Genomic DNA, 24974 nt, shown 5'->3' on the forward strand with positions numbered 1-24974 from the left:
AGCGGCCGAACTGCGTGTGATGGCAAGTACTTCTTTCATTTGTGCGCAGTTTGCGATTTCTGACAAGATACGCAGATGGCTGCATTCGCAAGCTCGCTGCAATCGAGTGTCGTGCTGCCTGCGGAACAGAACGGGAACATCCGCCCACAGGAGGTCCTGCTGAATGTCCTGATAAATGCTGCACGGCAGCTGGGGTCAGCATTTCTGTCGACAAGCAAAGCGTACAGCAATCTACTCTTTGCGGCCGAGAAAACGCCTGTCCAAACCGCGATCCCGATGCAAAATCGACAACCAATATTGAGCCTAGAGAAAGTGACCCTTGTGGTAGCAAAAAAAGCAATGTAGGGTGCAGTAGCCTTGTGTCTAACCGCGCTACTTGCTGTAGCAGCACAAAGGCTAACACTTCCATAAACACAAAGGGCTATAAGAGCTGTGGAAATCCTAATGAGCATGATATCGTTGCTGAGAGAGACGATGGGGGCTGTGCTGAGAAAGGCGATGGCTGCTGCTCTGAGAAAAAGAACACCAGCTACACTGTGAGACAGGATGCCCGCAATACCCAGGCACCAAATGATGCGTGTGAGTATAACGCCTCATACTGCAATACCAGCATTTCCACCAAGGCGAAAAACTCCTCATCAACCGTTTGCGGAGGAAAGCGACAAAAGACGGCCGTTGAAGCCTGCGTTCACCACCTTCAGAAGGCCTTTGATGAATATTCCAGCTATATTGAGAAGGGTCGGTGTATTTGCCGCAGTGTTTTGGATCGGTTGGACACTTGTTGTGGAGAAGTTGTTCCTAAGATGGCTACTGCTGACGACCAGGTCTCTTCCTTTGGAACATCCACTGCTTTTGCAGTCACTGAAAACCTCCCCGTTCGCCGTCAAGTATCAGAGGCTTGCTGGAAAAGTTGTTGTGATAAAACGACTTCTCCCGCCAAGGCTAGCGACTGCGACGATACATTGTCTTGTTCGCAGGACGGGATCGAGATCCGAAGTCCTTGGCCTAGAAAGTCGATAACCACCAGAACGAAGGAGGTCGATGTCGAAGATGCTGCTGCTCGGGAACATGTCGTCCTCGGTATTGCCGGAATGACGTGCACAGGCTGTACCAGAAAGGTCTCTAATGTTCTCAAGAATATATATGGAGTGTCTTCCATCAAAGTCACCTTTGTGACTGCGGTGGTTGAATTCGATCTCAACACTGCAGTCACGAACTTGGACCAGCTGATCCCACGCGTTGAGAAGGAGACCGGATTTAAATTTTCGAAAATCACAAGCGACTTTCAAGCCTTAGACTTGAGGATTGATCCCGCTACAATCAGCGAGGAGCTTCGAGCTATGGCTGAATCTATTGAACAACTCGACAAGGGCACTTTTCGCATCAGCTACGATCCTACCATCATTGGCGCAAGAACGCTCTTGTCTTCTATCAGGGGAGCAAGTCTTTCCCCGCCACAGGATGATGCCAAATTAGCTGAGGGCAGACGCCGTCTTGTCAAGATGGCTTGGTTCACGGCGCTGTCTGCGGTGTTGACGATTCCAGTTGTTGTTCTAGCATGGGCTCGTACACCTGTTCCCTATTCAACGCGATCGGCCGTCTCTCTAGTGCTTGCCACGCTTGTACAAGCTCTGGCGATTCCTGAATTTTATGCGGGCGCAATCAAATCGCTCATCTACAGCCGAGTGCTCGAAATGGATATGCTGATCGTTATCAGCGTCACAGCTGCCTATGTCTATTCAGTGGTGGCTTTCTCCCTGACACACGCCGGATTCACCTTGGAGGTTGGTGAATTTTTCGAAACCAGTTCTCTGCTTATCACGCTGGTCTTTCTTGGAAGGTTGGTCGCCGCCATAGCGAAGGTCAAAGCAGTCTCTGCCGTTTCTTTGCGTTCACTCCAGGCGGAGAAGGCCTTTCTTGTCGAATCTTCTGGGGGCACGACTGAGATTGACTCAAGGCTGTTGCAATTTGGCGACGTTTTTGTCACCCCTGCCCACAGTCGTGTCGTGACGGATGGTTATGTCATTCATGGGCAAAGCTCTGTTGATGAGTCCATGATCACCGGTGAGAGTGTGCCGGTACCAAAAGCAAGCGGTGACAAGGTCATCGCAGGCACTGTCAACGGACCCAGTTCACTTACCATCCGCCTAACGCGTCTTCCCGGCAAGAACAGCATTACAGATATCGTCAATTTGGTTGAGAACGCCCTGGCAAGCAAACCACGTGTCCAGGACCTAGCTGACAAAGTGGCTAGCTATTTTATTCCAGTCGTCATTACTATCGCTCTTGTCACTTTCGCCATTTGGATGGCAATATCTGTGAAGGTTCGTGGCGAAGATATAGGTGGAGCTCTCGGCCTCGGAATCACTTACGGCATCGCTGTACTGGCAATATCGTGTCCTTGTGCTTTGGGACTTGCAGTTCCAATGGTTCTGGTCATTGCTGGTGGCGTTGCTGCGAGAAGTGGAGTTATTATCAAGCAAGCCGAAGCCATCGAAAAAAGCTACAAAGTCACCGATGTTGTTTTCGATAAAACAGGTACGCTTACCGAGGGAGACTTGACTGTCGTCCACGAGCAGGTGTTTCCCCGTCTAAATGTAGCTGAGAATGAAGTGTTCGCACTTACCAAAGCCTTAACCAAAGATAATCAGCATCCAGTGTCTTTGGCAGTCGCCCACCGCATACAAGCGATAGTCGCCACCTTGGACGACCTAAAACACACCGAGTCAATTCCTGGTTCAGGGATACGTGCTACGTGGAAAAACTCATTGGTAAAAGCTGGCAATCCGTACTGGTTGGGGGTTGAAGACCGGCCAGAAATCGCAGCACTCATCAACAACGGAATGACCCTTCTTTGTGTGACGCTCGACAACGATCTCCTGGCTGCATTTGGGCTGAAGAGTAGTCTCCGAGACGAAGCTACATCGGTCATCGCAAATCTTCACCGCCGCAATATCGTATGCCATATTGTGAGCGGCGATAGTCCCAGGGTTGTTGAGGAGGTTGCGGACACTGTCGGTATCTCGGCCCTGAACACGGCAGCACGCCGTTCTCCTGCCGAAAAACAGGAATATGTGAAAGCGCTGATGTCCTCTGGCAGGGTTGTGCTCTTCTGTGGCGATGGAACTAATGATGCTGTTGCTGTCGCTCAGGCCGACGTGGGTGTCCAGATTGGCACTACATCAGATGTTACAAGAGCCACAGCCGACGTGGTATTGTTGAATGGTTTGGATGGAGTGATTGCTTTACTCGGCATCTCTAAACGATGCTTTCACCGGATCATCTTCAACTTTTTCTGGTCCGCGGTCTACAATATTTTCGCAATCTTACTCGCAGGGGGGGCGTTTGTCTACGTGCGTATCCCTCCAGCATATGCTGGGCTTGGGGAAGTCGTGAGCGTCGTTCCAGTCATTGCTGCTGCGTTGACGTTGTTGAGAGGAAGGTAAGTGGTGGTGTCCAAGAGATTGATTCACTTCCATGTGCAGAACTTTGCACATAGCCGCGTCGCAGCTTGAGAAGCACACTGGCAGGACCTCACGAATGACGATCGGTCGACCTCTGGAAGTGTCGCCCTCTAGGACTGAGCAGAAAGAAATCTGGAAGTAAGTTGATTCGATGATAGAAGAGTATATTGAGCTTCCTGGAGCTATGGGCAAAGTGTAGCAGTTCCTGAGAATTATACATCTCCAAGAACCAAGATGCTGGTTTTCAAAGCGACATGTCGTAGGGAGAGTATGTGAGTGACACAGAAGTCAAGATAGTACGCATCAACGGAAAGCCGCCGGTATCACTCCGCCGACCATTTGTCCTTGTCAGTCTCGACTCTCTCTTCCCTCGATGCCAACCGACAGTGACAACCACCTCAACTCACATTGAGCTAAAATCCGGTTCTATCTGTCAGATCCCAGGCCTCACCATCAAGCGATCTCATCACTCTGTCGCTCTGAAATCATAGCCAATGCCTTCTTCCTCAACCTCTCAATCTCTGCTCCGCGGCCCCGCGGTCCTCATAATCTGGGGCCAGGTACAGACCAACAGCCCGAGATCAGAACGCCACCTGAACGACTGGTGGACAAACGAGCACTTGCCAGAACGACTCGCGCTGCCCGGCTTTCACCGCACACGGCGGTACTATCATAGCTCCGCCGTGGAGGACGAGTCCAGATTAGAGGCCTCGCGCGAGGAAGGTGGTGTTAGAAAGGAGAGCTCGCACTACCTGGTGACATACGAGGCGTCGTCGCTGGACGCGCTCACCTCGGCGGAGTACATGCACGCGCTCAACAACCCGACGCCGGGGACGCAGAAGTACATGCACGTCATGCGGGACACGCAGCGCTCGGCCTGCCGCGTATTGGTGTCCATGTCGCAACAGGAATTTGCAGGGTGCAAGCGCGGCGGCGTCGGGGGCACGTTGCGGCACGCTGTCTTCCAGGCCCCTTCAACCCCCGAGATGCGCACAAAGCTGAAAGACTGGCTACGCCGTGACGGCTGGACAATCCTCCAGACGACGTATCCTAGCCTGCTGGCCATGCATCTCCTCGAACATGACGAAGAGGCCAGCCGCTCCGGCAGCTCCACCAAGTCATACGACGGAGTCAACTTTCAGAATTCCGTCAAGGCCGGCGGTGCCGACAACGACGGGACGCGGTGGATGCTGTTGTTCGAGTTCACAGAGCCCCTGGGCGCCCCGTTTGCGTATTACCACGATGAATGCCCCGACTTCGATCAAGGCCTGGTGAACCACGACGTCGATGTGGCCGAGGTGCAGAAACAAGTGTACGGGCTCCTCGTTGTGATGGAGGAGTAAAGAAAGTCGGCGATATCGCTTTTTGAAGAAAGGCAGGGACCCATCCGCTAAGCAGTTCATATAAATCTCCATTTGCTGCATCCATTATGTCTACCGCTTCGCTCAGTACGTTCTTAACCAATTTGATGTTTTTTCCTATTTTCCAACCCACTCGATACCCGGGTGTACGGACTATGAGATCCTTCTCAGAATTACCTCTTCTCCCAAACGTCCAGCTAGCCTACACTCATTGAGGCTGTATCAGGTTTGAAATTCCCGATCTCGTTGAGGTAATCTGGATCTGAGAATCCCAAGACTAGCCCACCCTCGGTGTCTCATAGGGAGAGAAGCAACTACAGCTTACCGGTCTCCTCTTTCATAATATCATTCTGCATCTTGCTGATCATTCCCATTAACTCGCTCGTCACCTCGTGTGATCTCAGCCTGGCCGCTTCGTTCCTCTTCGCCGCGCCCTTTGTGGCTTGCATGGCTACGTGGTACCGACTCGTGCTGTGCACAAGCATCATGTTGAAAGGCGTAGTAGTAGATCCTTCTTCGTTGTGGTTTGCAATAGTGACACGGTGCATATTGTTGCGCCCGATTCGGGGACCTTTGAGTTCGTTCGCGTACCCATGATAGTTGAAATGGATAGGGACGTCTTCGGTGAAGAGAGCATCGAAGGCATCATCCGTCAAAGCCTGAGGGTGGCTGCTGGACGCCTCCAGGATCATGAGATCCGTGACATTGACAACCCAGACGCGCAGGCCAGGCATCTTCGACCGAATCAGGTCTGCCGCGCGATGACTTCGACGGTCAATTCGGCTCCAATGCCAGCCCGGCCTCTGGGTAATCAAGGTTAAAGCTGAGAGCCTGAACCACTGGAAGTGTATGGACCCTTCCCTGGCTACTAGGCCAGAGCCTCCAGAGGACACAGAAGACCTTTCCACCGAGGACTGGAAACAGTATAAAATTAAGACCTCGGCTAGTAATTGTTACCACAGCAACGAAGCTAGAATGCTTGATGCCATTATTGGGTCCATCAACAAGGTCTTCCTCATTTACCTCCGAGGGTCAACCATTAACAACAACTGGGACAGAATGAAAGATCTCAAGGAGCAAGTGTGTCCATCAAAGTCAACAAGAGAACAATACTACCGTGACAAGTATCAAGGCCTTTTTAAGGCTCGTAAGCGAGCTAATGTCGATAAATGACTCGGCGAATGGCAGGCTGTCTGTCAACAGGCCCAGGAACTCAAACTTCCAGAAGTTCACGGCGACAGGGCTCAATACGACTTCATCGCAGCCGTCAGCAATATCGACGAGGACCGGGCTAGAGATAAACGTTAAGTGATGCTAGATGCTCCAGACAATAGTCCTCCAACTATCACCTACCTATTGCCAACTTCCGCAAGGCTAGACAGAAGATACAGAGTCCACGCGACTCGCAACCTGGAAGGGCCTCTCACGGAGCCTTTACTACCTTCCAAGGTAAGCAGGACAGGCCATAGAATGACAAGCCAATACAGCCTTGTGTATGAGGCGAAAACCACTGGTTTAGAGAATGCGCCTACCTAAACAAGGCTGTATGCCCAAAAGGCTGGCAGCTTAATAAGGACGTGCACGACAGAATAGCAGAGACGCTGAGGTCGAAGCCTAGGCTCAAGAGGCATCTTGAACGCGTTAACAATACCGCTAGACGGTCTCAATTCCGCAGAAATGAAGCCGCCAACGGCTGTAAGGAACCTTCCTCTTCTGCAGAGATATATCTCGATAGCGACGGCTCTGACGCTCTGACGCTCCGACGACGATCTTCGCTGTAGGTACTTTCGCTCCCCCCCTTCTGCGGCCATGGCTATAAACGCATGGATTCTGGACACAGGCTCAGAGATCCATGTTGTGAATGACCGGAGTAGATTGTTCGACGTCCAACCGCTTTCGACAGGGCTCAAAGTGGTAGCCGGAACGGGAACCTGCGACGCCGACGAGGCTGGCAGCGTAAACCTCAAGGTTAGAACACCTTCTGGCAATAGAACAATTACTCTCAAAGGTGTCAAGTACATACCTCGCTTTAAGGACGAACGTCGTCTCTGTCACGTCTCAACACCAAAGGCGTCTACTTCAACAACCAGGCTAGTCAACTGACTAGGAACGGCACAACATTTGTCTCTGTAACACCTCGAGGTGGTGCAGGTTGACGTTTCGAGATCGTTGATGCTGCTGTTTCGCCACTTTGACTCGCGGACCATCTTGCCGAATTTCGCGTACTTTACTATCATGGTTTGGATTGTGCTGAGAAAAGCCTCACAGCTTGGGAAGAAGCCAACTCGACCCGTGTGTGTATAGCCTTGTAACCAGCCTTGACATTAGAGCCGGACAAGGTCTCAATGAGACGCCCACCCCTCGCACTGGAAAATTGATCCCACTGAAAATTGCGATTTGCAGAGTTCAAGACAGCATCGAGTTTGTTAAATTCGAACTCATCGGGAGAAAAGATCCGGAAGGTTTTAGGATTGTCTTTGTCGATCTGCTCGGGTAGTTTGCCGCCTGTTCTCATGGATCTTTTCGAAGTGCCCTTTTCGACAACAAATTTGTGCCAGTCAAAGGGCTTGAGGCCTCGATAGGCACTATATAATACTTCTTTCTTCTGACGCGGACGACGCTTCGGGGTCTCGGGGATAATGAACTTGATATCGTCGATTACATCACCGTTGTCTTTGAATAGTTCCTTTAGCTTATATGACTCTAACCATTCTTGAAGCAGTTTGAGTTCCTCGGGGTCAGTCTTGGCCTTAGGCAGAGGAAGCTGGTGCGTCTTGTATGAGCCCTCGACGATTTGACCGTGGGCTTTCTTGTGGCCAGACCATCCTTTGGGAGTACGAAGTATCAGTACCGGCCACCGTACTTTCGTGATGGGCCTGCCAGTCCTGGCCGGTGTTTGTATTTATTCGATTTCGGCAAGAGCCCATTCCCTAGAACTAGAGAGGTCTGCATCAATATTATTCAAGTCAGCCACAACTCTCGGTGGATATCCATAACCGGTGAACAAGGCAGACATTTCCTTGTCATCCATACACCTGCAATTACGCGTCAGTCCATACCAATATTGGCGGAGTCTAACGAAAATGTCCCCTTTGAACTATTCGGCCTATCCGAAAGAACGAAGACTCTCCCTCAGATGGTTCTCTCACTGATCGTGAAGCCGCTGACGTGCACAACGGGCAAGACTGCTCCGGGATCGGCCGCGTCGATGTTCTTGTAGTCATGCCAGGCCGCTGTAGTAGGGCCCGTCTGGCACTCACCGTCGCCTACGATGCAACAGTCAATCAAATCTGGGTTATCTATCACCGCACCAGAACTCACGCTGAGAGCGCATCCAAGTTCTCTACCTTCGTGGGTGGCCCCAGGTGTTTCAGCACTGATACAACTTGGGAATCCGCCGCCTCTCGTGCTGAATTTGGAGATGAGGTTGTACAGGCCGTGGGCTTCTTGCGAACAATGAGGGTAGAACCTGGCCAAGGAGCCTTCAAGCCACAGGTTAGCAAGGATAGACGGCGCACCATGGCCCAGCCCGACAACATATAACATGTCTCTGTCATGGGTCTTGATGAGGAGATTAAGATGCGAGTACATCAAGGTGAGAACTGGACGGGTTCCCAGTCACCCAGCAGTCTGAGCTTGATGCCTTAGAATTTGAGACTTCACTGGAGGAGATCATCTCCTGTAGAAAGATCATGGCAGCAGCAATGTTGTTGGCTTTGGACTATCGCTCACTTCACCAGGCTTGTTGACAGGCCTCTGGGGGTTATACAAGACGCCAGTACTCGCGGCTGAATAAAAAGGAAATGGGTTACCAAGCAATTCAAGATGCGTGTTTGGGTAACTCTTGCACAGTCAGCCAGCAGGGAGAATAAGGTTCACGACAAAGGCCACAGGAGGTGGAATGGGCCTCGATTGATTCAGCAGTTGAGACCTGCCTCTTGTCTCATCATCACCTCAGCGGGCGGAACAAACGGCTGTTCACGCCGGCGTGATGCCAATTGCTGTGAATGTTGACGGAAGGTTTCATCAGACAGATTTGATTGATCGAGATCATCCCGGTTTCTCAGATGCCAATGGAGGGTTACAGGTGCAACAGGTGGTGTGGGTGCGAATCTGACTGACACCCGGATCTGCACATCTGCCCAGTGAAAGGTGAGCAAGACGCGCCAAAGCCATGTGGTGTGATCTCATGCAATACTTAGTTGCTCGTCCTCAATGCTCAGGCCGTCTCCAGAATAGTTCAAAACAAGCCATGTCAACACCCCGTCTCATCCAAACCGCATTGAGATCCTCTGAGCTGCTTCAAACCATGGCCAACGTAATTCTCTCCATCAACGCCGGGAGTTCTTCGCTGAAGACAACACTGTTCGTGGAGGAAGCCACCGAGGGCAAGGCCAGAGGTCTTCGGCGCCTAGGCAGCGCGGAAATATCTTCCATCAATGCCCCTCCAGCCCGCCTAAAATATCTTCGTGGCCCCTACAAAGACACCCGCGAACTCGGCGACATCAATGACCACAAACACGCCTTTGAGCATATCCTGAACGCCTTCCTGGCAGACACCGAGATCCCAGAGGTCTCCAGCAAGGATGACATCGACTACACGGCCCATCGAGTGGTGCAGGGGGGGAGCTTTGAGGAGAAGTGCGCAAAGACACCTGCAACAGGCGTTGGGCCGTGGCTAACTGTGAGCCAGCCAGTTCATCACCAAGAAAACATTTGACAAGATCAACAAGCTGTCGGATCTTGCGCCCTTGTACGTACTCGATCACTTCGGGGCCATGGCCTCGCGAAATGCTGATCGCCATCTAGGCACAATGCCTCCGCTGTCAGTCTCATGATCGCCTGCCACGAACATCTACCCAATGTCATCAATGTCGCATGCTTCGACTCCTGTTTCCACCAAACAATGCCTGACTACGTCAAGAGTTATGCCATTGACCAGAAGATTGCAAAAGAGAAGGGTCTGCGCAAATACGGCTTTCACGGTCTGAGCTACCAATACATCACAAGAGCCACGGCCAAGTTCCTGGGAAAGCCAGAGTCCGAGACGAATATCATTGCCCTTCACCTCGGCAGCGGTGCATCCATGTGCGCAATCCAGAATGGACGGTCAATAGACACCACGATGGGCTTGACCCCCGTCTCAGGGTTACCGGGCGGTTCCCGGAGCGGAGATATCGACCCAAGCTTAGTCTTTCATTACACTTCAGACGCCAGTGCGCTGAGCCCCAACAGCACCAAGGATCTCCATATCTCCACCGCAGAAGAGATTCTGAATAAACAATCCGGTTGGAAGGCGCTGACCGGGACCTCAGACTTTTCGAAGATTGCCAATCCAGACGCTCCGGACTCCCACAAGCTCGCGTTCAACATCTTTGTTGACCGAGTCGTTGGGTACGTTGGCAACTACTTTGTCAAGTTGGGTGGCAAAGTCGATGCTTTGGTCTTTGCCGGTGGCATTGGCGAAAAGAGCCCGTACGTGCGACAAGTGGTGATTGATAAAGTGTCGTGCCTCGGGTTCACGATTGATGACGACAAGAACAAGAAGGGCGCGGACGGAAATTACGTGGTGGATATCGGCACAAGCGAGACGAAGCGCACGTTGATCTGTGAGACGGACGAGGATGTGAGGTTTTCCAAATCATTCGATTGCGAAGGCCCGTGCTAACAGCATGACAGCATGAAATGGCGCACTCGGTCCTAGGAATGCTCTACAAGAAATAAAACGCTACCCGCTTAGACGACCTGACGACGAATCACGCACGACCATAGACTTTAATTTGATATCCAGCTAGATCCGACTATTGCAACTCGCCAGCCTCGAGCCTTTGGTTTGCGCGCCATGCTTCTCCTTCGGTTCTCTCATGCCGGTCTTTTGTCATTAGTCACTTCGCCTGCCCTTTCTTCGTGCCGAGATGGATCGACGCAAGGTGTTGATCGGTTCCGGAGCCCGAGTCTTCAATCTCTTTCAGGTACGGATGGATGCGCCAGCCTGATTTGTCATTTATTTGCCTTTCCGGCATCACGCCGATGCTCTTGGCCGTGGAGTGGGTAAGCAGCTTGAACGGAATATTTGCGCCCAGAGTTTTGCTGCAGCACCTTCGCGATTGGTGACGCTTTGCCGAACTGAGGTATCCCAACGTCAATCCACAATGGCTAATCTGTAGGTAAACTTCTAAGCCTCCCTAATGCCTGGTGAGCCGGTCTGGTACCTCGGACGTCACCAATGGTGCTTGAAACAGGAACCACTACTGCTACGTTGAGTCGTGTTCTCTGGCGTCATGCATAGCGATATTCTGCTGGAAGTACAGAAGGCCGGCGACGAAGGATCTGTGCGCGGCAGAATGGCGCAGCTCTCTCTTGAATACAATGCCCTCTTCAAAACATATTTAACTCCAGCGGCTATGCCATCTAGGTGAGTGAAGGACATTGTGCATTGGGTTCCCGTCGAGTTCTCAAATACAAGCCTCACAATATCACGCGACCATGCATTTCTTCACATCTGTTTGGTTGTCACTCCTCCTTCCAGCACTTGAAGCCACTGCTCAAGCTGTCCCCAAGCAGAATTATACATGTACGAACTTTATGGTGAAAGTGCCGGTGAACAACGTCACGGTGGTTGTCCCGCCTATCCCCGAATTTCCGAATCAATATGCTGCGACAGCATTTGCAAACCAAATCACGCTTCGGACGCCATCTGCTCCGGATGTGAATCTAACCACCCTGACAAAGACCTTCAACATTAGTGCAGAGTACTGTACTCCGGCCAAGTCAGGCCCCAAAGCCTCAACTTTACACATTCTCACGCACGGGCTTGGTTTTAACAGAAGCTACTGGGATTTCTATCTTCCCGGAAAGCCTAATGATGCCCGGTATTCCTACATCAACAGCGCCATCGGCGCCGGATACAGCACGCTTTCTTGGAATCGTCTGGGCATCGAGCCCTCCACCATTGCAGACCCCTACACGGAGATCCAAGGCCCTGTCGAGATTGCATTGCTCGTCGGCCTCACAACTCTCGCACGAGCTGGAAATATCTCGCAAGTCCCCGTACCGCAGAAAGTCATCCACGTCGGCCACAGCTTCGGTAGCGAATTGAGCGTGTCGCTCGCGTCGATCGCCCCCGATCTCACTGACGGTGTGGTGCTGACCGGCTACTCTGCCATCAGCAATTACAGCACCTTCTTCGTCGCTAACTCGGCACTGCATTTTGCAAATGTCAACCAACCTAAACGCTTCCCGTCAAGCATCTACTCCTCCGGCTTCCTTACTTGGCCAGACAAATACGGCAATCAGTATTCCTTCTTTGCATATCCATACTTTGATCCGGCTGTACTCGAACACGCTGAGGCAACCAAATATCCACTCACATTTGGCGAATTTCTCACATTATCTGCCTTGCCTCTGGACGCTCCAAACTTCGAGGGTCCTGTGCTTTATCTCGCCTCTCAAGAGGATCTGATCTTCTGCGCTTCAAATTGTACAGGGCTTTTCGGTCCAGACAGTGCCGCGGTGCAGTCGTTCAATGCGAGCAGCAGTGTCGAGACCTATCTTCAACCAAATGCGGGCCACGGGCTTAATTTGCATTACAATGCCACGGGAGCGTATAATGTAATTCTCGACTGGGCTGACAGACACGGATTCTGAGAACCAGTCTAAATCCTATAGTCCTGAAAGGTGGTGGCTATGACCAAGACGAGCATCAAATCGTGGCGAGAGGGTGGCTATCAGTTGTCTTGCAAAATCTGATGCGGTGGACTGCATAGCAGGGGCTTATATAATTAGGATGAAGAATTCTGGATATTATACTGCGCAAACCACATATATTAACAGTTACATTGTGTAACCAAAAAAAGGGAGTAAAAGTGGCATTTTTGCTTTCTCTTATGTTTTTATTTCCGCCCGTCCACCATTTTGCGATGTGTAGCACCCTTGAGCACTTTAGCGAGGGAACCAGCCACCATTACCCCCTAGAGACTCGTAACTCGCTATTCGCTATTCCCACTTCACCAGCAAGTGGTTTTCGCGCGTCTGGCGTATTCCCACATTGCATACAACGTGGCGGCTGAGCAAGCTGCCCAGCTCCTCCGGCTGGTCTTGGGTAAGGACCTCTGACGAGCTCGATGCCGCCGCGCCTCCTCCGATGGGCGAATGATATCCTTCTTCGTCATCGTGGAGAGACCACCACCATTGGCTGCCGCTCAACATCCCATCCTCGTCGTCAAATTCCTCCTCGGACTGCTGCGTGATGACACCGGCGCTGCCGGCGCTGTCAATGTCCTCGACAGTCATGCGTGCGATCCAGGCCCATTTCCGCCAGAACCAGCGCCTGACTTCCCAGCTCCGCTTGTTCCATGCCACGCCGTCCCGCATGCTCATCCCGTAGTACCCGTTGGCGCGCTCCCGGCCCCAGCAGACCATGCCGTCGTGTATCAGGTCGAGGAAGAGGCTCATGTGGTCGAGTTTCCTGACACTCGAGAGATAGACGGCCATGCTCCGAAAGTGGGGGAACGGAATGCAGTCCAGGTATGACGGATGGGGAAGGATGAGTTGATGGGCCGTGGGTCGGAGGTCGACGGGGATGGTATGGATGTTTGCATTGGAAGTTGTCGAAAACGGAGAAGGGTGGTCGTTGACGTAGGACACGATTGAAATGCCCAGGCTTTGCGCAATCGACATGGTCGCCGCGAAACAGGATTCCCCAACAAGCTGGAGATTGTTCACATAGGGTGATGGGAGGGACGACCGTGTTCGTGATATGCTGCGTGATGCTGATGAGTGAGAGTGAAGGGAAGGCGGAGGGGAGCGCTGGTATGGCGAGATCTGTCTCACGGGAGAGAGCGAGGGAGACAGCCTGTCCAGAGGGCTCTCCAAGGGAGTAACGCCCGGTGGGAGCGTGTATGTCTTCGAATCGAGGTCGTCGGGGACGGGCCACGAGTGTCGCATATCAATCGCGTCCGGAATTGGCGGGACGTAGTAATAGACCGCAACTTTCAATGGAAGAACTGGCTCTGGCAGCGCGGTGGGCTCGCTTGCAGCATTTTCGGGGCTGGTGTCGGTCAATATTTCGTCAAGAGGCGGCTCTAGAAAGGCAGCGCCAGATGTGCCTTCACCAGACCCCAGCGGCTCCGTCGACGGTCGCTGCGCATGTTCTCTCTCCCGCCTCGACAATTCTTGCGCGACTCTAGCCTTGATCTCCTGATCTCGACGTTGCTTCTGCTTCTCTCGCCAGACGCGCTGTGACCGTCGATTCTGCTCCCTTCTAGCCTCGGTGAGCTTTCGCTTGTATCTCTCCGGGAGCTTCGATTTGGAGCCAGGAGCCGCGGAGGTGGAAGTCGACATGTTCTTGCCTTACATTACTTTTACCCATCTCTTTGATTTTGATGACATGAGATCGCAAGAATATAAGACCCCCAGGTTCGGCAGCGTATGTTGGACCCACCAACCAGTTCAAGTCTGGCAGTCCGCCCCCGCATGACAAAGCGACCCAGAATTATCAAGCCCACTTAAAGTGTTAGTAAGAAGAACGGGACTGTTGCGCGCGAATGGGAATGGTGAGACGTCTAGGAAGGACAGCGGTAACAGGCGACAGAGGGGTTACCCTGCTTAGTCATCGAGGCTTGAGCGAAACAGCGGGTGCGTGTGGGTGCGTGCCACCAACGTGCCTGGGCTACTAGTGGGCTTGGGGCCTGAGGCCAAACTAGAATGCCTTAATATCCGGAGATTTGCTATCTTCTTTTGGCAGGTCACACTAATGAATTCTCTGTTAGAGAAGGCGGTTAGGGAAAAGACGAATCAATAGAAGTATTTAGCAGTAATATCCTTCGTATACTCAGCGTATATACAGAGACTCGAAGCCTTGAAGAGGGTTTGAGTAGAAAAGGGGGAGAGCGTGCGATCCTTATACGTTCCTTCCCCGTTAGCGTCTTAGCCTCTTTGCTGTGTTTGTTCTGCAGGGCTCTGGGATTATTATAGGTATCCTAATATTCTCGGGCTGATCCAAATCAATCTCGTTGAGGCGGTCGCCTTTGTGGTAGAGACTGAAAATCACCTGGCCCACTGGGAACTGCCGTGCGTGTCGAAATTACTGAACGACGGAGACTCCTTTCAACAAGTTGATAGGGAGGTTAGCAATGATACATCCCGGGACGAAAATGTCAGCTACACTGGTCACTTCATATTTCTGATACGGAACACTCTCTAGTGCTTTGAGAGTCTCGCCTTTGATAAAAGGTGCGATTAAGTGATTTTCGAGCCATGGGCGTAACAGCCGATAAGAAGGAGTATATTGGGATGCTTCAGCGGTCGAAGCACAGAAAATATGCGGGCTTGATTTTCGAACGCAGTGTCATTCAGGCCTAGCTCCTTTCTGAGGAACTGTTTTTGGTTATGGTTAATTTTCTGTCACCTTCAACAGACCTGAAACCTCACCTCAGCTGTGCTTTTAGAATCCGGGGGTCTATGGGAAGAATGGGTTTTAACTTTCTACATTGATCCAAACCTCCACTGGCAGGATGGGTTGCTGAAAGGTATGGAAAGATGGTCCCTTCTTCAAAATCCATGTACGGCACGGGGACACTGTCAGGTACGTTCGTTCTAGTATCTGTTTGCTCCCTTTTGGCGAACTCTGACCTTCTAGCGTGTTAGCTTGAAAGTGTTCTTCTTCAAGACTGCACATAGGCCAGATTTCATGTCATCGAAGGGACCTTTCAGACCCTTGTTCACACATTGAACATATCTCCTCGTTTACTGGAGACCATTGAAGTTTTTATGCTGGAAGGATTACGACGATGAACGCCGGATCTATGATGTTCGTGTCTGTTCGTGGCCTGCGTCTGGACCGAAGGTCTCGTAGATGCGACCCAACGGTTTAGAAGCAGGTTTTATGTAACACAGTGCATGCTACTTATCAAGCACGTATGTACCGTGTCGGACCGTATTTGCAGTTGCAGTGAGGCTAGCATCTCATAAGTATTCACTCTCACAAGTGAAGCACTGCGGGTACCTAACTAGATCTAATCCACGTCAAAAGGACTAAAAAGAAAGAAGAGAAACGACAGCCTGATGGACCGTTTCACCCATACCTGCGCACGCTTCGTTGTACATAGCATATCACTTATCACGCGGGCCCCTGTGGACGCGATCGCTCCTGGAACCGACTGCATTTTTGGAAAGTCTTTGACCTCACTCAGCGAAACAATAGAATCGGTCTCAGACCCGGAGCTCCATAAACCGCTCATTATTTGAGACAAGGAGCGAGCCGACCCTACCCAGCTTGTGAAACCGACGGGGGAAGTTTTCCTGTCCTAAGCTTGCACCTAAGCCTTCCTTACCCGCGGTATTATCTTGTTTGATTTGCAAGTCTTAAAATACCAACTACGGCCTTCATAGGTAACTACTCCCTCGAATACATCCTGCAGAAGCATCTCGGCGGGGAACGGAATGTCCTAAAAGTAGTCGAGTGTGAGTGTAAGGCTGCGGCGCGCAACATTGAGCAACTAGGCGCCCAAGAAGCGATTCCCTACACAGACGAGATTGATGTATCTCATGTCAATGGCGGCGAGGCATGACGAGTTTCAAGTTGGATTGGACTGATTGGACGACGGCAAACGGATCAGGGTACAATGCTCTGACGGGCATTTATCGTCTTGAGGTAGAGACAGGTGTGCTTCGTGCTTGGATCATGCCTATGACAAGACTCTAGCGTCGATTGTTTAGTTTATTCACGATACAGACAGAGAACCGGGAAAGCGAGAGCTATCAAGTTGGTAGAGAGAACTGGTCTATCCTCCAGCCCAATGCCTTGGCCACCAGCGAGATCGGTGCCGAGGCCCTTGCCACTTGGCCGCCTGTCAACAAGAAGTGGTTCTCTCTCTCAACGAGCGAGTGATCTGGGTTCTATGACTCCCGGACGCTGTCATCTACCAGTTCATCCGCAACCGTTGAGTGCTACTCCGAATGGTGGTAATAGGGCCCCCTAACAATATTCTATTAGTATATAATAGAGTAATAATATAGAATGTGACTGGCTGGCTTGGGAAGTAGGCGCAAAGTAGCTGCAATGTCGTCCGCCTGCTCTTCCAGTATCCTGGCTGCTTCGACATATGCAGTACACAACTAGATGAAAATTTATAGGTCCCACGTTGGTCTCATGTACAAGGAAACCACAGTCCTCGTGCCTGCGACAAAGGAGAAATCTTCTGCTCAACTGCTCGAGGACGTGATTCAACACACCGTTCTTTTCGACCGGGAAATATTAGATGGAGGGTGGCACCTTTCGCGATCAGGAAGACTAGGCTAGTATCGATCGTCCAAGATTGAGGGAGAGTGTTTCCACTGGTGAAAGCAGAACCAAGGGCCGCTCAAAGCACAAAATAGTTACCGGAATCAACCTATCCTGGAGTAGTGACATCGCCCAGTGCAGTAATCCCGTGGAATCCTGTTGTCGCTGTAGCGATGAACATTTACCCCGGCATAGAGCTTCCTGGTAGAAACATTTATTACAAGACTCGACTTCCTCGACGGGACCACAGACTTTCTTACCTTTTGCCTACATGAACCCCTCAAGCAAATACTATAGGTCTTCCAACCCTGCATTTCCCAACATGACCACAGCTACCGAAGTTCGAAGGAGACATTTTTAATAGTTACACACTTCTCGTTGTCTTCACCATTTCTCTCGCTAGCCTGGGATATGGCTACACAGGTGCTGTCACCGGCACCATTTCTGGACAACCTTCCTTCTTTAAATACATGGGTTTGGACATCACACCAAATGCCACCCAGCTACTTGGTGCTATGAACGCTATGTACTGTGTCGGTGGAGTCTTCGGTACCTTCTACGTAGGCTATGCCGCGGATCGCTCGGGACGGCGCAACGTCTCGGTCCAAGCCCAAATTATACTCGCCATTTCCTCTGCACTCCTAGCCGGCTCCATCCATATCGCTATGTTCATAGTTTCACGGTTTATTTGCGGTTTTGGGGATGTGGTTTGTACCTCATGATTCTTACGAAATGTTCATGCCCGGGGTTAACACTGTAGTTAGTGGTTACACGGTACTATGCGTCACTCCAATGTGGCTCGCAGAATTAGCACCACCAGGCCAAAGAAGCATGCTGATGGAAATTGCCACGGTCTTGATGATCCTTGGGTATTTTACAGCTTCCTGCGTCGGATATGGGTTTTTCTTCTATTACAGGCCTAAACCAGCATTTCGTCCCATACTCGGTACGCAATCTCTCGGGTCTTCTCTCTTCGCTTCTCCATGCCGATGGTTGTGATCGGACTGACATCGAAATATGCTTGTCGAAGCCTTTGGATGCATCGTCCCCATCATCTTCGTGTGCATCAGTCACTGGACTGTTGAAAGTCCAAGATGGTTGATCCTCCATGGCCGCCATGAGGAGGCACATAAGTTGCTCAAGTCCCTACACAAAAGCCCGCATGATCTACACGACTCATTTGCCGAGGCCGAGTACTATCAGATTGGACGACGGGCGGAACTAGATTCGGCTCTGGACTTGTCATATAAAGGCATGTTCGCAACACGTCACATGACAAAAAGGACAGTCATGGCCATGATATGGCCATTTATGACTGCGACATCAGGTATTCTGGTCATCTTCAGTAAGTTCAGCAAGAATTGACTACGTTTACTGGCGATTTTGCTAATCTCTCCTGTGTTTCTCCCTAGATTATGGTCCGCTCCTCTACGAAAGCTTAGGATACTCAGCAGAGAAGCAAGTACTTTATCAAGCCGGGTGGACTACACTCAACTGGGCTGCAAACATTTGCGGATGTCTGTTCGTGGATTTATTCAAGCGGCCGACCTACGCCGCTATTGGCCTCTTCGGTTGCATGGCGTGCCTTTCTGTCGAGGCGGCGATGGTGGCGACCTCGGAGACCTCGCCTACACAAGCGATCCTGGAGTGTGGAGTGGCCGTTATTTTCCTCTAAGGTGTTGCGTACGGGGCATTCCTGGATGGCTTGCTGTTCATATACGTGGGAGAGATCTTTCCTACTCCGTACCGCGCAAAGGGATATAATATTGCGTTAGCCACGCAGGCTGTTAGCAATATTGCTTGGACGGGCGCCGCTCCCACCACATTCGCGCATGTCTTGTCTCCCGCAGCTCCTTCATCCACGCATTTGTTCCCATGCTTTTTAATGGGGAAAGTCTCTTCCTGATGGTGACTGACACAATTGAATCATCTTTCCCAGTGAGATTGGATGGCGTTACTATTTGCCGTTCATAATTTTATCAGCGATCAATGTGGTTATAATCTGCATCTCGTTCCCGAACACGAGACACTTAGCGCTTGAGGAGGTGGCTGCTATTGTTGGAGTGAATTAGTTTTCACCTTTGGAGCCTTTAAAGGCCCTGATTCTGCTTTTCCCCCCGTGGCGTTTACTAACTCTACTAAACCTTCCAGGATGGAGACGGGGTTGCTGTTTACCAAAGTCAGATACAAGGCACCAATCTTGTCAACATCGAGAGTGATCAACCTGCTGGCTCAAAAGCGAATAGCATCTCTGCCGAACACCAGGATCACGTTAACTGCGGAGGTGGCAGGGCTTGTTTAAGGTCTTTTGTGCATTGTTGTAATGTCTGTTAGCGGCTTGGCACTCCATGCCTTTGTTGAGCGGCGCAGGCAGCCAAGGCACTAGTCACGAGGGATATTTAACTACCCTATTTTTTACTTCGTATAACCCGTATATGTGTGTAGTTGATGAGCGCATATATTCTCGTTAAAAACAAGACTATAACTTGTTCAAGGAGACGTTTCTCTATTCACCAGCATTGGAGAATGTTATCCTAGCCGTGGGCGCCTCCTACGCCTCTCGAAGATGTGCAAGTCTCCCCGACATATTTGACCCTCCTGATTTCTTTGGCTGCTGAGCAAAGGTCTTCCTAGATTTGGAGATGGATTGTCCGAGAGTTGCCACATTGCAGGCTTTGTTGATATTGTCATCTCTTGAAGCTGCGGCTGGTCGTGATTCACGAGGTAAGTTAACATCTGTCGGGTTCAGATAGTGACTGCAGGTCCCATGCTAATCTTATACTCCGCTATGCAGGTTGGCTTTATTCGGGTCAGACAATACAGGCTGTGAGACGTAGCGGTGACACAAAAACTAACGTTCGGCTGACAGAAATGACGGTACACCTTGTTTTCGATCTAGGGCTCCATCTTGATCTAGGTCATGAGGAGGTCATACCCTCTTCGAGAAAGCGGGATGATGGTGGGCTAAAATTCCTGTACAAGAGTATTTTCCAGGCAGTCTGCTCGTCCAACATGTATGAATCACATCTGGCACTAATAATCTCACTCCCCCCCGGATTAGCCTTGTCCCTACTTGTGTATGGCATACCTGGCTAGTGACTGTTCTAATACGCCACAGGTTGTGGAGCGTCGGCACAGGACGTCCTGCTTCAATGAAGAATCTGATACAGTTCATCTCCGCCGAAGAGGTCCAGCCTTCGTCTCCGCGGCAAAATCCCCCCATCGACAATAGTCCCACGCAATTATCGAGTGATTCAGGCCAAAGTGGGGCAGAAGGAGTCCCCGTATATCTTTACCGTCTATCGGTGGAAATTTCAAAGGTCATGGAAACCTTGTGCGTACTAGGCATATCACTATTCACGGGGAGAATACTGATACCGTCAAGCTATTCGAGACCCTTTGCGCTGAATGGAAGTCCGACTATCGCGAAAGATATTACTCTATCACTTCAGAATTGGCTCGGTGCTCTTCCAGCTGCTCTACGAATAGAGGAATCTGAAAAGAAGGCCATTTCGAGTACTTATCCCTCGGAAGTTATTGAGCTGAAGTATAGCTTTACCGCTCTAAAACAGCTGAGAGAGATTGTTCTAACCCGTGGTCATCGACTAGTCTACAATAACACGAGGCAATCATCCTATTTCACCGCCCTTTTTTCTCCACTGCCAGTCCAGCGGACAAAAGTTCGCCTCAAACTATAGATGTCCGAGATGAGTCCGGTAACTCTCGTCAAAAATGCATTGAGGCTGCTTCCTCCAATATGTCGGTTGCTGATCCTGTATCGGCGACAGTATGGTCTCAGGTACATCAACGTCCAAGCGATACATATCGTTTTAACGGCCGGACAAATTCACATTCAAGACGGTGCCTCCTACATACGAGGGTCCCAAACACGATCAGAAGGGTACAGAAAATCGCAGGAGATGCTGAACCTGTGTATACAAGCTTTGGGAGAGATGGCACAGACGTTTCCCAGTAGTATAAAGGCGATAGAAATGCTTACAGCTCTTCGGCAACGCTGGCATAATCCAAACTCTTTATCCGTCGATAGCAATTAGAGACTCCCGCCTATTGAATATCATAGCAGACAGATAATTCTTAGAAAGGCGGACATCCTTTTGAGATGAGCCTGCACACATTTTATTGGGCGCCAATACTGAGAATTTTCGTTGTGGGGCCTTTTCTCAGACTCTTACTAGGTGCGCCGTCTACCATGCTTCTTAAAGGAACGGAGATGAAAGCAGAGATGCTGCTAGACAAGTGGGAATACAATGACGTTACTGAGCTCCAAGGTCTCGGTCAGTGTTTGCAATTGCCGATACACGCTGGGCCGTTTCATCTAACCATAATTCGTGTGAGCAAAATTCAACAGATTGGAGTTGTAGGTCCTCGTAGAGAATAACAGTCAGCAATGTTTTTCTTTTGGCAATATGTCTCAACCGAGAAAGGGAATCCACGACAAAACGGCATTGAACCGAATGTTTCGAGATGCTCCCTCTATTGCCGCGCGCTTGGTCAGTCTGACAACGGCGTGCTTGGTGACATGGTACATAGCACCTTTCACATAGCCACGGCTGGAAGGTACTCTACCTATCTTAACAAAGCTTGCTAGTTCCTCCTGAGAATCCGGCGTCATTGCTTCAGCGATGAAGTTGAAAGCCTCTTGACCATTGACATTCATGACAAAATCAAACTCTTCCGGCACCTGCTATCACAATGCTTTGAGCCCAAAGTACTTTCCGATCACGCTGGAGATATTTGTGATCCCAACTACGCAGCCAAAGCGAGCTTTGGAGGCGTGCAGGAACTCTTTGACCTGTACGATCAACCACATCCAATTTCTGGAATGAGTAATCTTGATGCTTGCTCCTCACTCCCCCAAGGAACGCGGCAAGTCGACCGACTTCTTCTCGTTGATATCGCATAATGCGACAGAAGCGCCTCTGTCCAGAACAGCCTTCACTGTCGAGAGGCCGATACCATCTGCTCCTCTAGCCGCCACGAAAACTCGGCCCGTTAGGTGAAAGGACATTGTTATGGTTTGAATGTTTGCAGCCCCGTACGCACTTCGTGCACAATGGCTTGGGCCATTTGTAACCAATCTAGAATCAACGAGTCGCTCTCTATTTGAATGCCCTTCTCCCCGCCCACCCCAGGACATGAACACAATACCATCGGCTGGACTACGCTGTCGTCGCTTCATTGGGCGTTTGAGAATTCTATTCCGAAAGCTTTGTATCCTGTGGGTGAAAAACACCGGAGCTCGAATATTCTTCTTCTGCCTCATTAGAGATTCCCATTGTAGAGAGATTGACATGAGATCAGAGCACGTTGACTGGCTCAGGTAGCCGACATGGATGGAATTCCGCCCACTTCGGCCGTGGAATCGGCCGTGGCATCGGCCTTCTCAATTGGCTGTCATTCCGCACGGTTCTGGATGAGCAACTGTTATATCCGGGCTTGATTGAGGAGTCTTTCAAGCTTCTCGAGCCATGCCGCAGGGTCATGAAGGCTGATGAGGCTAGATTGTCTAGATAAGTCGGTAGAGATCCATAAGATGAGAAGGTCCTTTGACGTCTCTGGTCCAAGGGCTGTTGTGTAATAGGGTTGCTTGCTCGGCATTACCAATACAGTTCTAGGCCTTCTTAAGGTGGCCAACACTTATTAATGGCTCAGCAAGTGGGAGCAGCACTGGTCGGACCCTTTTAGAATTAATCGGTGCCTATAGTGCCGCCCCTATTTGTCGTCCTGATAGTCATTATACGTCCCCGTAAGACTTATAAAGGCTAGAGCGGCTAGACGGTCTCTGACCTGAATCTCGTGTCATATCAGTATCGGCACAATAAGACCTTAGCCATTTTGCTCGACTGTCGGCGCTTACAATTAATGTCCACCATATCCGCCGGGGCCAAGAGCAACAGAATCGAGAGGCTGCAGGCCCGGTCTTAATCCTCGATTCAAGCCGGTGTTCTGCGGCATCCGAACTGAGAGATCCACCACCAATATGTCTCTAAGCTGACGACATTGCGAGGTTCAAAACTGTACCAGTAAAAGAGTATGAGTGTGGAGATCTGAGAGATTGTTTTGTCCGGATAACCTGTGTAGAACAGGCCTGAAAAAGTTAAGTCCTCTCGGAATAATGTTCCATTATTATTCCGAAACCTACTAGCAAAGCCGAAGTATAACAACTGGGCCTTCTCGATATGATTAAGTTACCAACCCTTGGCTGTGGGGTTAAGGCAGAGATATTGTAATGGGAGAAGTTGGAAGTGGTGGATAGCGTTATGATTGGCTGGGGCGTCGACCCTAGACTATGGTTTTTCTTATATAGTTCTGGGGGACTATCTTTCATACAATAGACAAGCAACCAAGTTACTAATAGAGAGGACTTCCCCTAGTTAAGTGTGCGCGTTGGGAAGAGACTATACCCACCGCCGTACGAGTTAATGCCCATGGCTAGTAGCCTCGCCCTAGTTCAATATATAATTAAGTGCTAACGACTCCAGGAATCGATTAGATGTCGCAGTGTGATTTGTCCTTATCCACCTTGATTGCCTGCGGGGTAGAGTCGCGAGTTGAATACAAGAGAGCGGAGCCATAACGACGACTCCGTCTTGTATAGTCTCCAAAGCTTATAAAAGGATGGACATCTACCATATCTATGTCCTAATCCGTGCTTGGGCCATAACGCAATCGGCAAAATTCACTCATAGCTTAGCTTTGTTCACTCTCTCCTTTGAATTTGCTATTACGTGCCCAGCTTAAGGACGGCAAATGGAATCGGGTAATTTCCAAGAGAACACTGTCAAGCATGTCCATTTGCTGCTAGGACCTCCTTGCTTCCAAATACTTTTCCCGTCATCCACCCGAAGCTGTGCTTCGCGAAATGCCTGAGCGTACTGGTGAAAAGTAGCTGTTGGGAAAACTCTACTTACGATACCCCACTGGCTTCTTCTTCGACCGGGCATTTGCGGCCAGAAGCCATCGGCACGATGTACACCCATGGAGTGTGAGAAGTGAGTTGCGGATTTAAATTCGTGAGCCAGGCCGAGCTGACTGAAAGGTGTCGGTAGATAGGACGACTCAGATGCTAACAGGATGCCAGTGACGGCTGGGAACAATGCAGCGTCTGCACTCACGGCAGGTCCATTCAACGCAACCACCAGTACTTTCTTATACTTGGTCATCGAGTGCAAGAGTTCCACAACTGTGTAATGCACATCAACCACTACCAAACAGGTGATAAATGGGATGAACTCTCTCTCTCACCGCATACCCTCTGCCAATTGGGCCATATAGGAAGCTTTCCTTTGCACCTTAGCTTTAACATGATTGCTCAGACCGCTTTCCATCCGCCAGAGATCGTGCACAACGTCACTCCGGTTCCTCAAAGACAACTTGTTTCTTCGAGAGGAGAACAGTGAGAACTACATACCTAGGACGTCTGCCCCACTGTCCAACTTGAAAGCCGCCCATTGCCTGTGATGGTGAAAGTTGCATCGGTATGCTCATTCAGTAGCCTTGGAACAGTCAGAGTGCTAATCCGTAGGATTACCCCCAATCGAATTCAGAGACTGAAGTCGATTGGACTGGTCTTTCTCCAGGCACTCGCTCTCGACGACGTTTAAATTGTTGGCCTTCTAAGGGAGTAACCTCGTCGCTGAGCTCGCCTTGATTAGTCCAGCCTGGCCCCTTATGTCGAACACTATGTCTATGTACTTGTAGGCACTGGGTTCCTCCACCTTTCTCTAGAATAGGGACCGTATGGTCAATTTGAAAGAATCCCTTCGCCAGCGGAAAGTCCGTTCAACATCCCGTGAATGAATACACCAAGCATTGGTGGTCGCAGAATTAAGCAATCAGCAAAGA

General features: G+C 50.5%; 11 protein-coding genes across 11 annotated transcripts; 7 read left to right on the forward strand and 4 right to left on the reverse strand.

The window, feature by feature from the left end:
* Positions 1 to 75: 75 nt before the first annotated feature.
* Positions 76 to 3446, forward strand: Z519_11917 (copper-translocating P-type ATPase; the record flags this gene model as incomplete). The annotated part of the gene is made up of 2 exons (XM_016769625.1): positions 76 to 341; positions 389 to 3446. The coding sequence occupies 2 exons, from the start codon at positions 76 to 78 to the stop codon at positions 3444 to 3446; spliced, it is 3324 nt and encodes a 1107-aa protein (XP_016614261.1).
* A 512-nt stretch (positions 3447 to 3958) lies between these two features.
* Positions 3959 to 4807, forward strand: Z519_11918 (uncharacterized protein; the record flags this gene model as incomplete). Its single annotated transcript, XM_016769626.1, has 1 exon — positions 3959 to 4807. The coding sequence occupies one exon, from the start codon at positions 3959 to 3961 to the stop codon at positions 4805 to 4807; it is 849 nt and encodes a 282-aa protein (XP_016614262.1).
* A 215-nt stretch (positions 4808 to 5022) lies between these two features.
* Positions 5023 to 5559, reverse strand: Z519_11919 (uncharacterized protein; the record flags this gene model as incomplete). Its single annotated transcript, XM_016769627.1, has 2 exons — positions 5023 to 5087; positions 5151 to 5559. The coding sequence occupies 2 exons, from the start codon at positions 5557 to 5559 to the stop codon at positions 5023 to 5025; spliced, it is 474 nt and encodes a 157-aa protein (XP_016614263.1).
* A 1075-nt stretch (positions 5560 to 6634) lies between these two features.
* Positions 6635 to 6928, forward strand: Z519_11920 (uncharacterized protein; the record flags this gene model as incomplete). Its single annotated transcript, XM_016769628.1, has 1 exon — positions 6635 to 6928. One exon carries the CDS (start codon positions 6635 to 6637, stop codon positions 6926 to 6928), a length of 294 nt encoding a protein of 97 aa, XP_016614264.1.
* A 130-nt stretch (positions 6929 to 7058) lies between these two features.
* Z519_11921 (uncharacterized protein) lies at positions 7059 to 8416 on the reverse strand (the record flags this gene model as incomplete). The annotated part of the gene is made up of 2 exons (XM_016769629.1): positions 7059 to 7651; positions 7975 to 8416. The coding sequence occupies 2 exons, from the start codon at positions 8414 to 8416 to the stop codon at positions 7059 to 7061; spliced, it is 1035 nt and encodes a 344-aa protein (XP_016614265.1).
* A 718-nt stretch (positions 8417 to 9134) lies between these two features.
* On the forward strand, positions 9135 to 10493 carry Z519_11922 (acetate kinase; the record flags this gene model as incomplete). Its single annotated transcript, XM_016769630.1, has 3 exons — positions 9135 to 9466; positions 9519 to 9578; positions 9635 to 10493. The coding sequence occupies 3 exons, from the start codon at positions 9135 to 9137 to the stop codon at positions 10491 to 10493; spliced, it is 1251 nt and encodes a 416-aa protein (XP_016614266.1).
* Positions 10494 to 11311: 818 nt separating this feature from the next.
* Positions 11312 to 12472, forward strand: Z519_11923 (uncharacterized protein; the record flags this gene model as incomplete). The annotated part of the gene is made up of 1 exon (XM_016769631.1): positions 11312 to 12472. One exon carries the CDS (start codon positions 11312 to 11314, stop codon positions 12470 to 12472), a length of 1161 nt encoding a protein of 386 aa, XP_016614267.1.
* A 348-nt stretch (positions 12473 to 12820) lies between these two features.
* Positions 12821 to 14167, reverse strand: Z519_11924 (uncharacterized protein; the record flags this gene model as incomplete). Its single annotated transcript, XM_016769632.1, has 1 exon — positions 12821 to 14167. One exon carries the CDS (start codon positions 14165 to 14167, stop codon positions 12821 to 12823), a length of 1347 nt encoding a protein of 448 aa, XP_016614268.1.
* A 3958-nt stretch (positions 14168 to 18125) lies between these two features.
* Positions 18126 to 18783, forward strand: Z519_11925 (uncharacterized protein; the record flags this gene model as incomplete). The annotated part of the gene is made up of 2 exons (XM_016769633.1): positions 18126 to 18453; positions 18521 to 18783. The coding sequence occupies 2 exons, from the start codon at positions 18126 to 18128 to the stop codon at positions 18781 to 18783; spliced, it is 591 nt and encodes a 196-aa protein (XP_016614269.1).
* A 967-nt stretch (positions 18784 to 19750) lies between these two features.
* On the forward strand, positions 19751 to 20806 carry Z519_11926 (uncharacterized protein; the record flags this gene model as incomplete). The annotated part of the gene is made up of 5 exons (XM_016769634.1): positions 19751 to 19832; positions 19903 to 19917; positions 19978 to 20122; positions 20227 to 20442; positions 20494 to 20806. 5 exons carry the CDS (start codon positions 19751 to 19753, stop codon positions 20804 to 20806), a joined length of 771 nt encoding a protein of 256 aa, XP_016614270.1.
* A 734-nt stretch (positions 20807 to 21540) lies between these two features.
* Z519_11927 (uncharacterized protein) lies at positions 21541 to 21786 on the reverse strand (the record flags this gene model as incomplete). The annotated part of the gene is made up of 1 exon (XM_016769635.1): positions 21541 to 21786. One exon carries the CDS (start codon positions 21784 to 21786, stop codon positions 21541 to 21543), a length of 246 nt encoding a protein of 81 aa, XP_016614271.1.
* Positions 21787 to 24974: the final 3188 nt, after the last annotated feature.

This window comes from Cladophialophora bantiana (assembly GCF_000835475.1).
Source record: "Cladophialophora bantiana CBS 173.52 unplaced genomic scaffold supercont1.24, whole genome shotgun sequence".
Classification (NCBI taxonomy): Eukaryota; Fungi; Ascomycota; class Eurotiomycetes; order Chaetothyriales; family Herpotrichiellaceae; genus Cladophialophora; species Cladophialophora bantiana.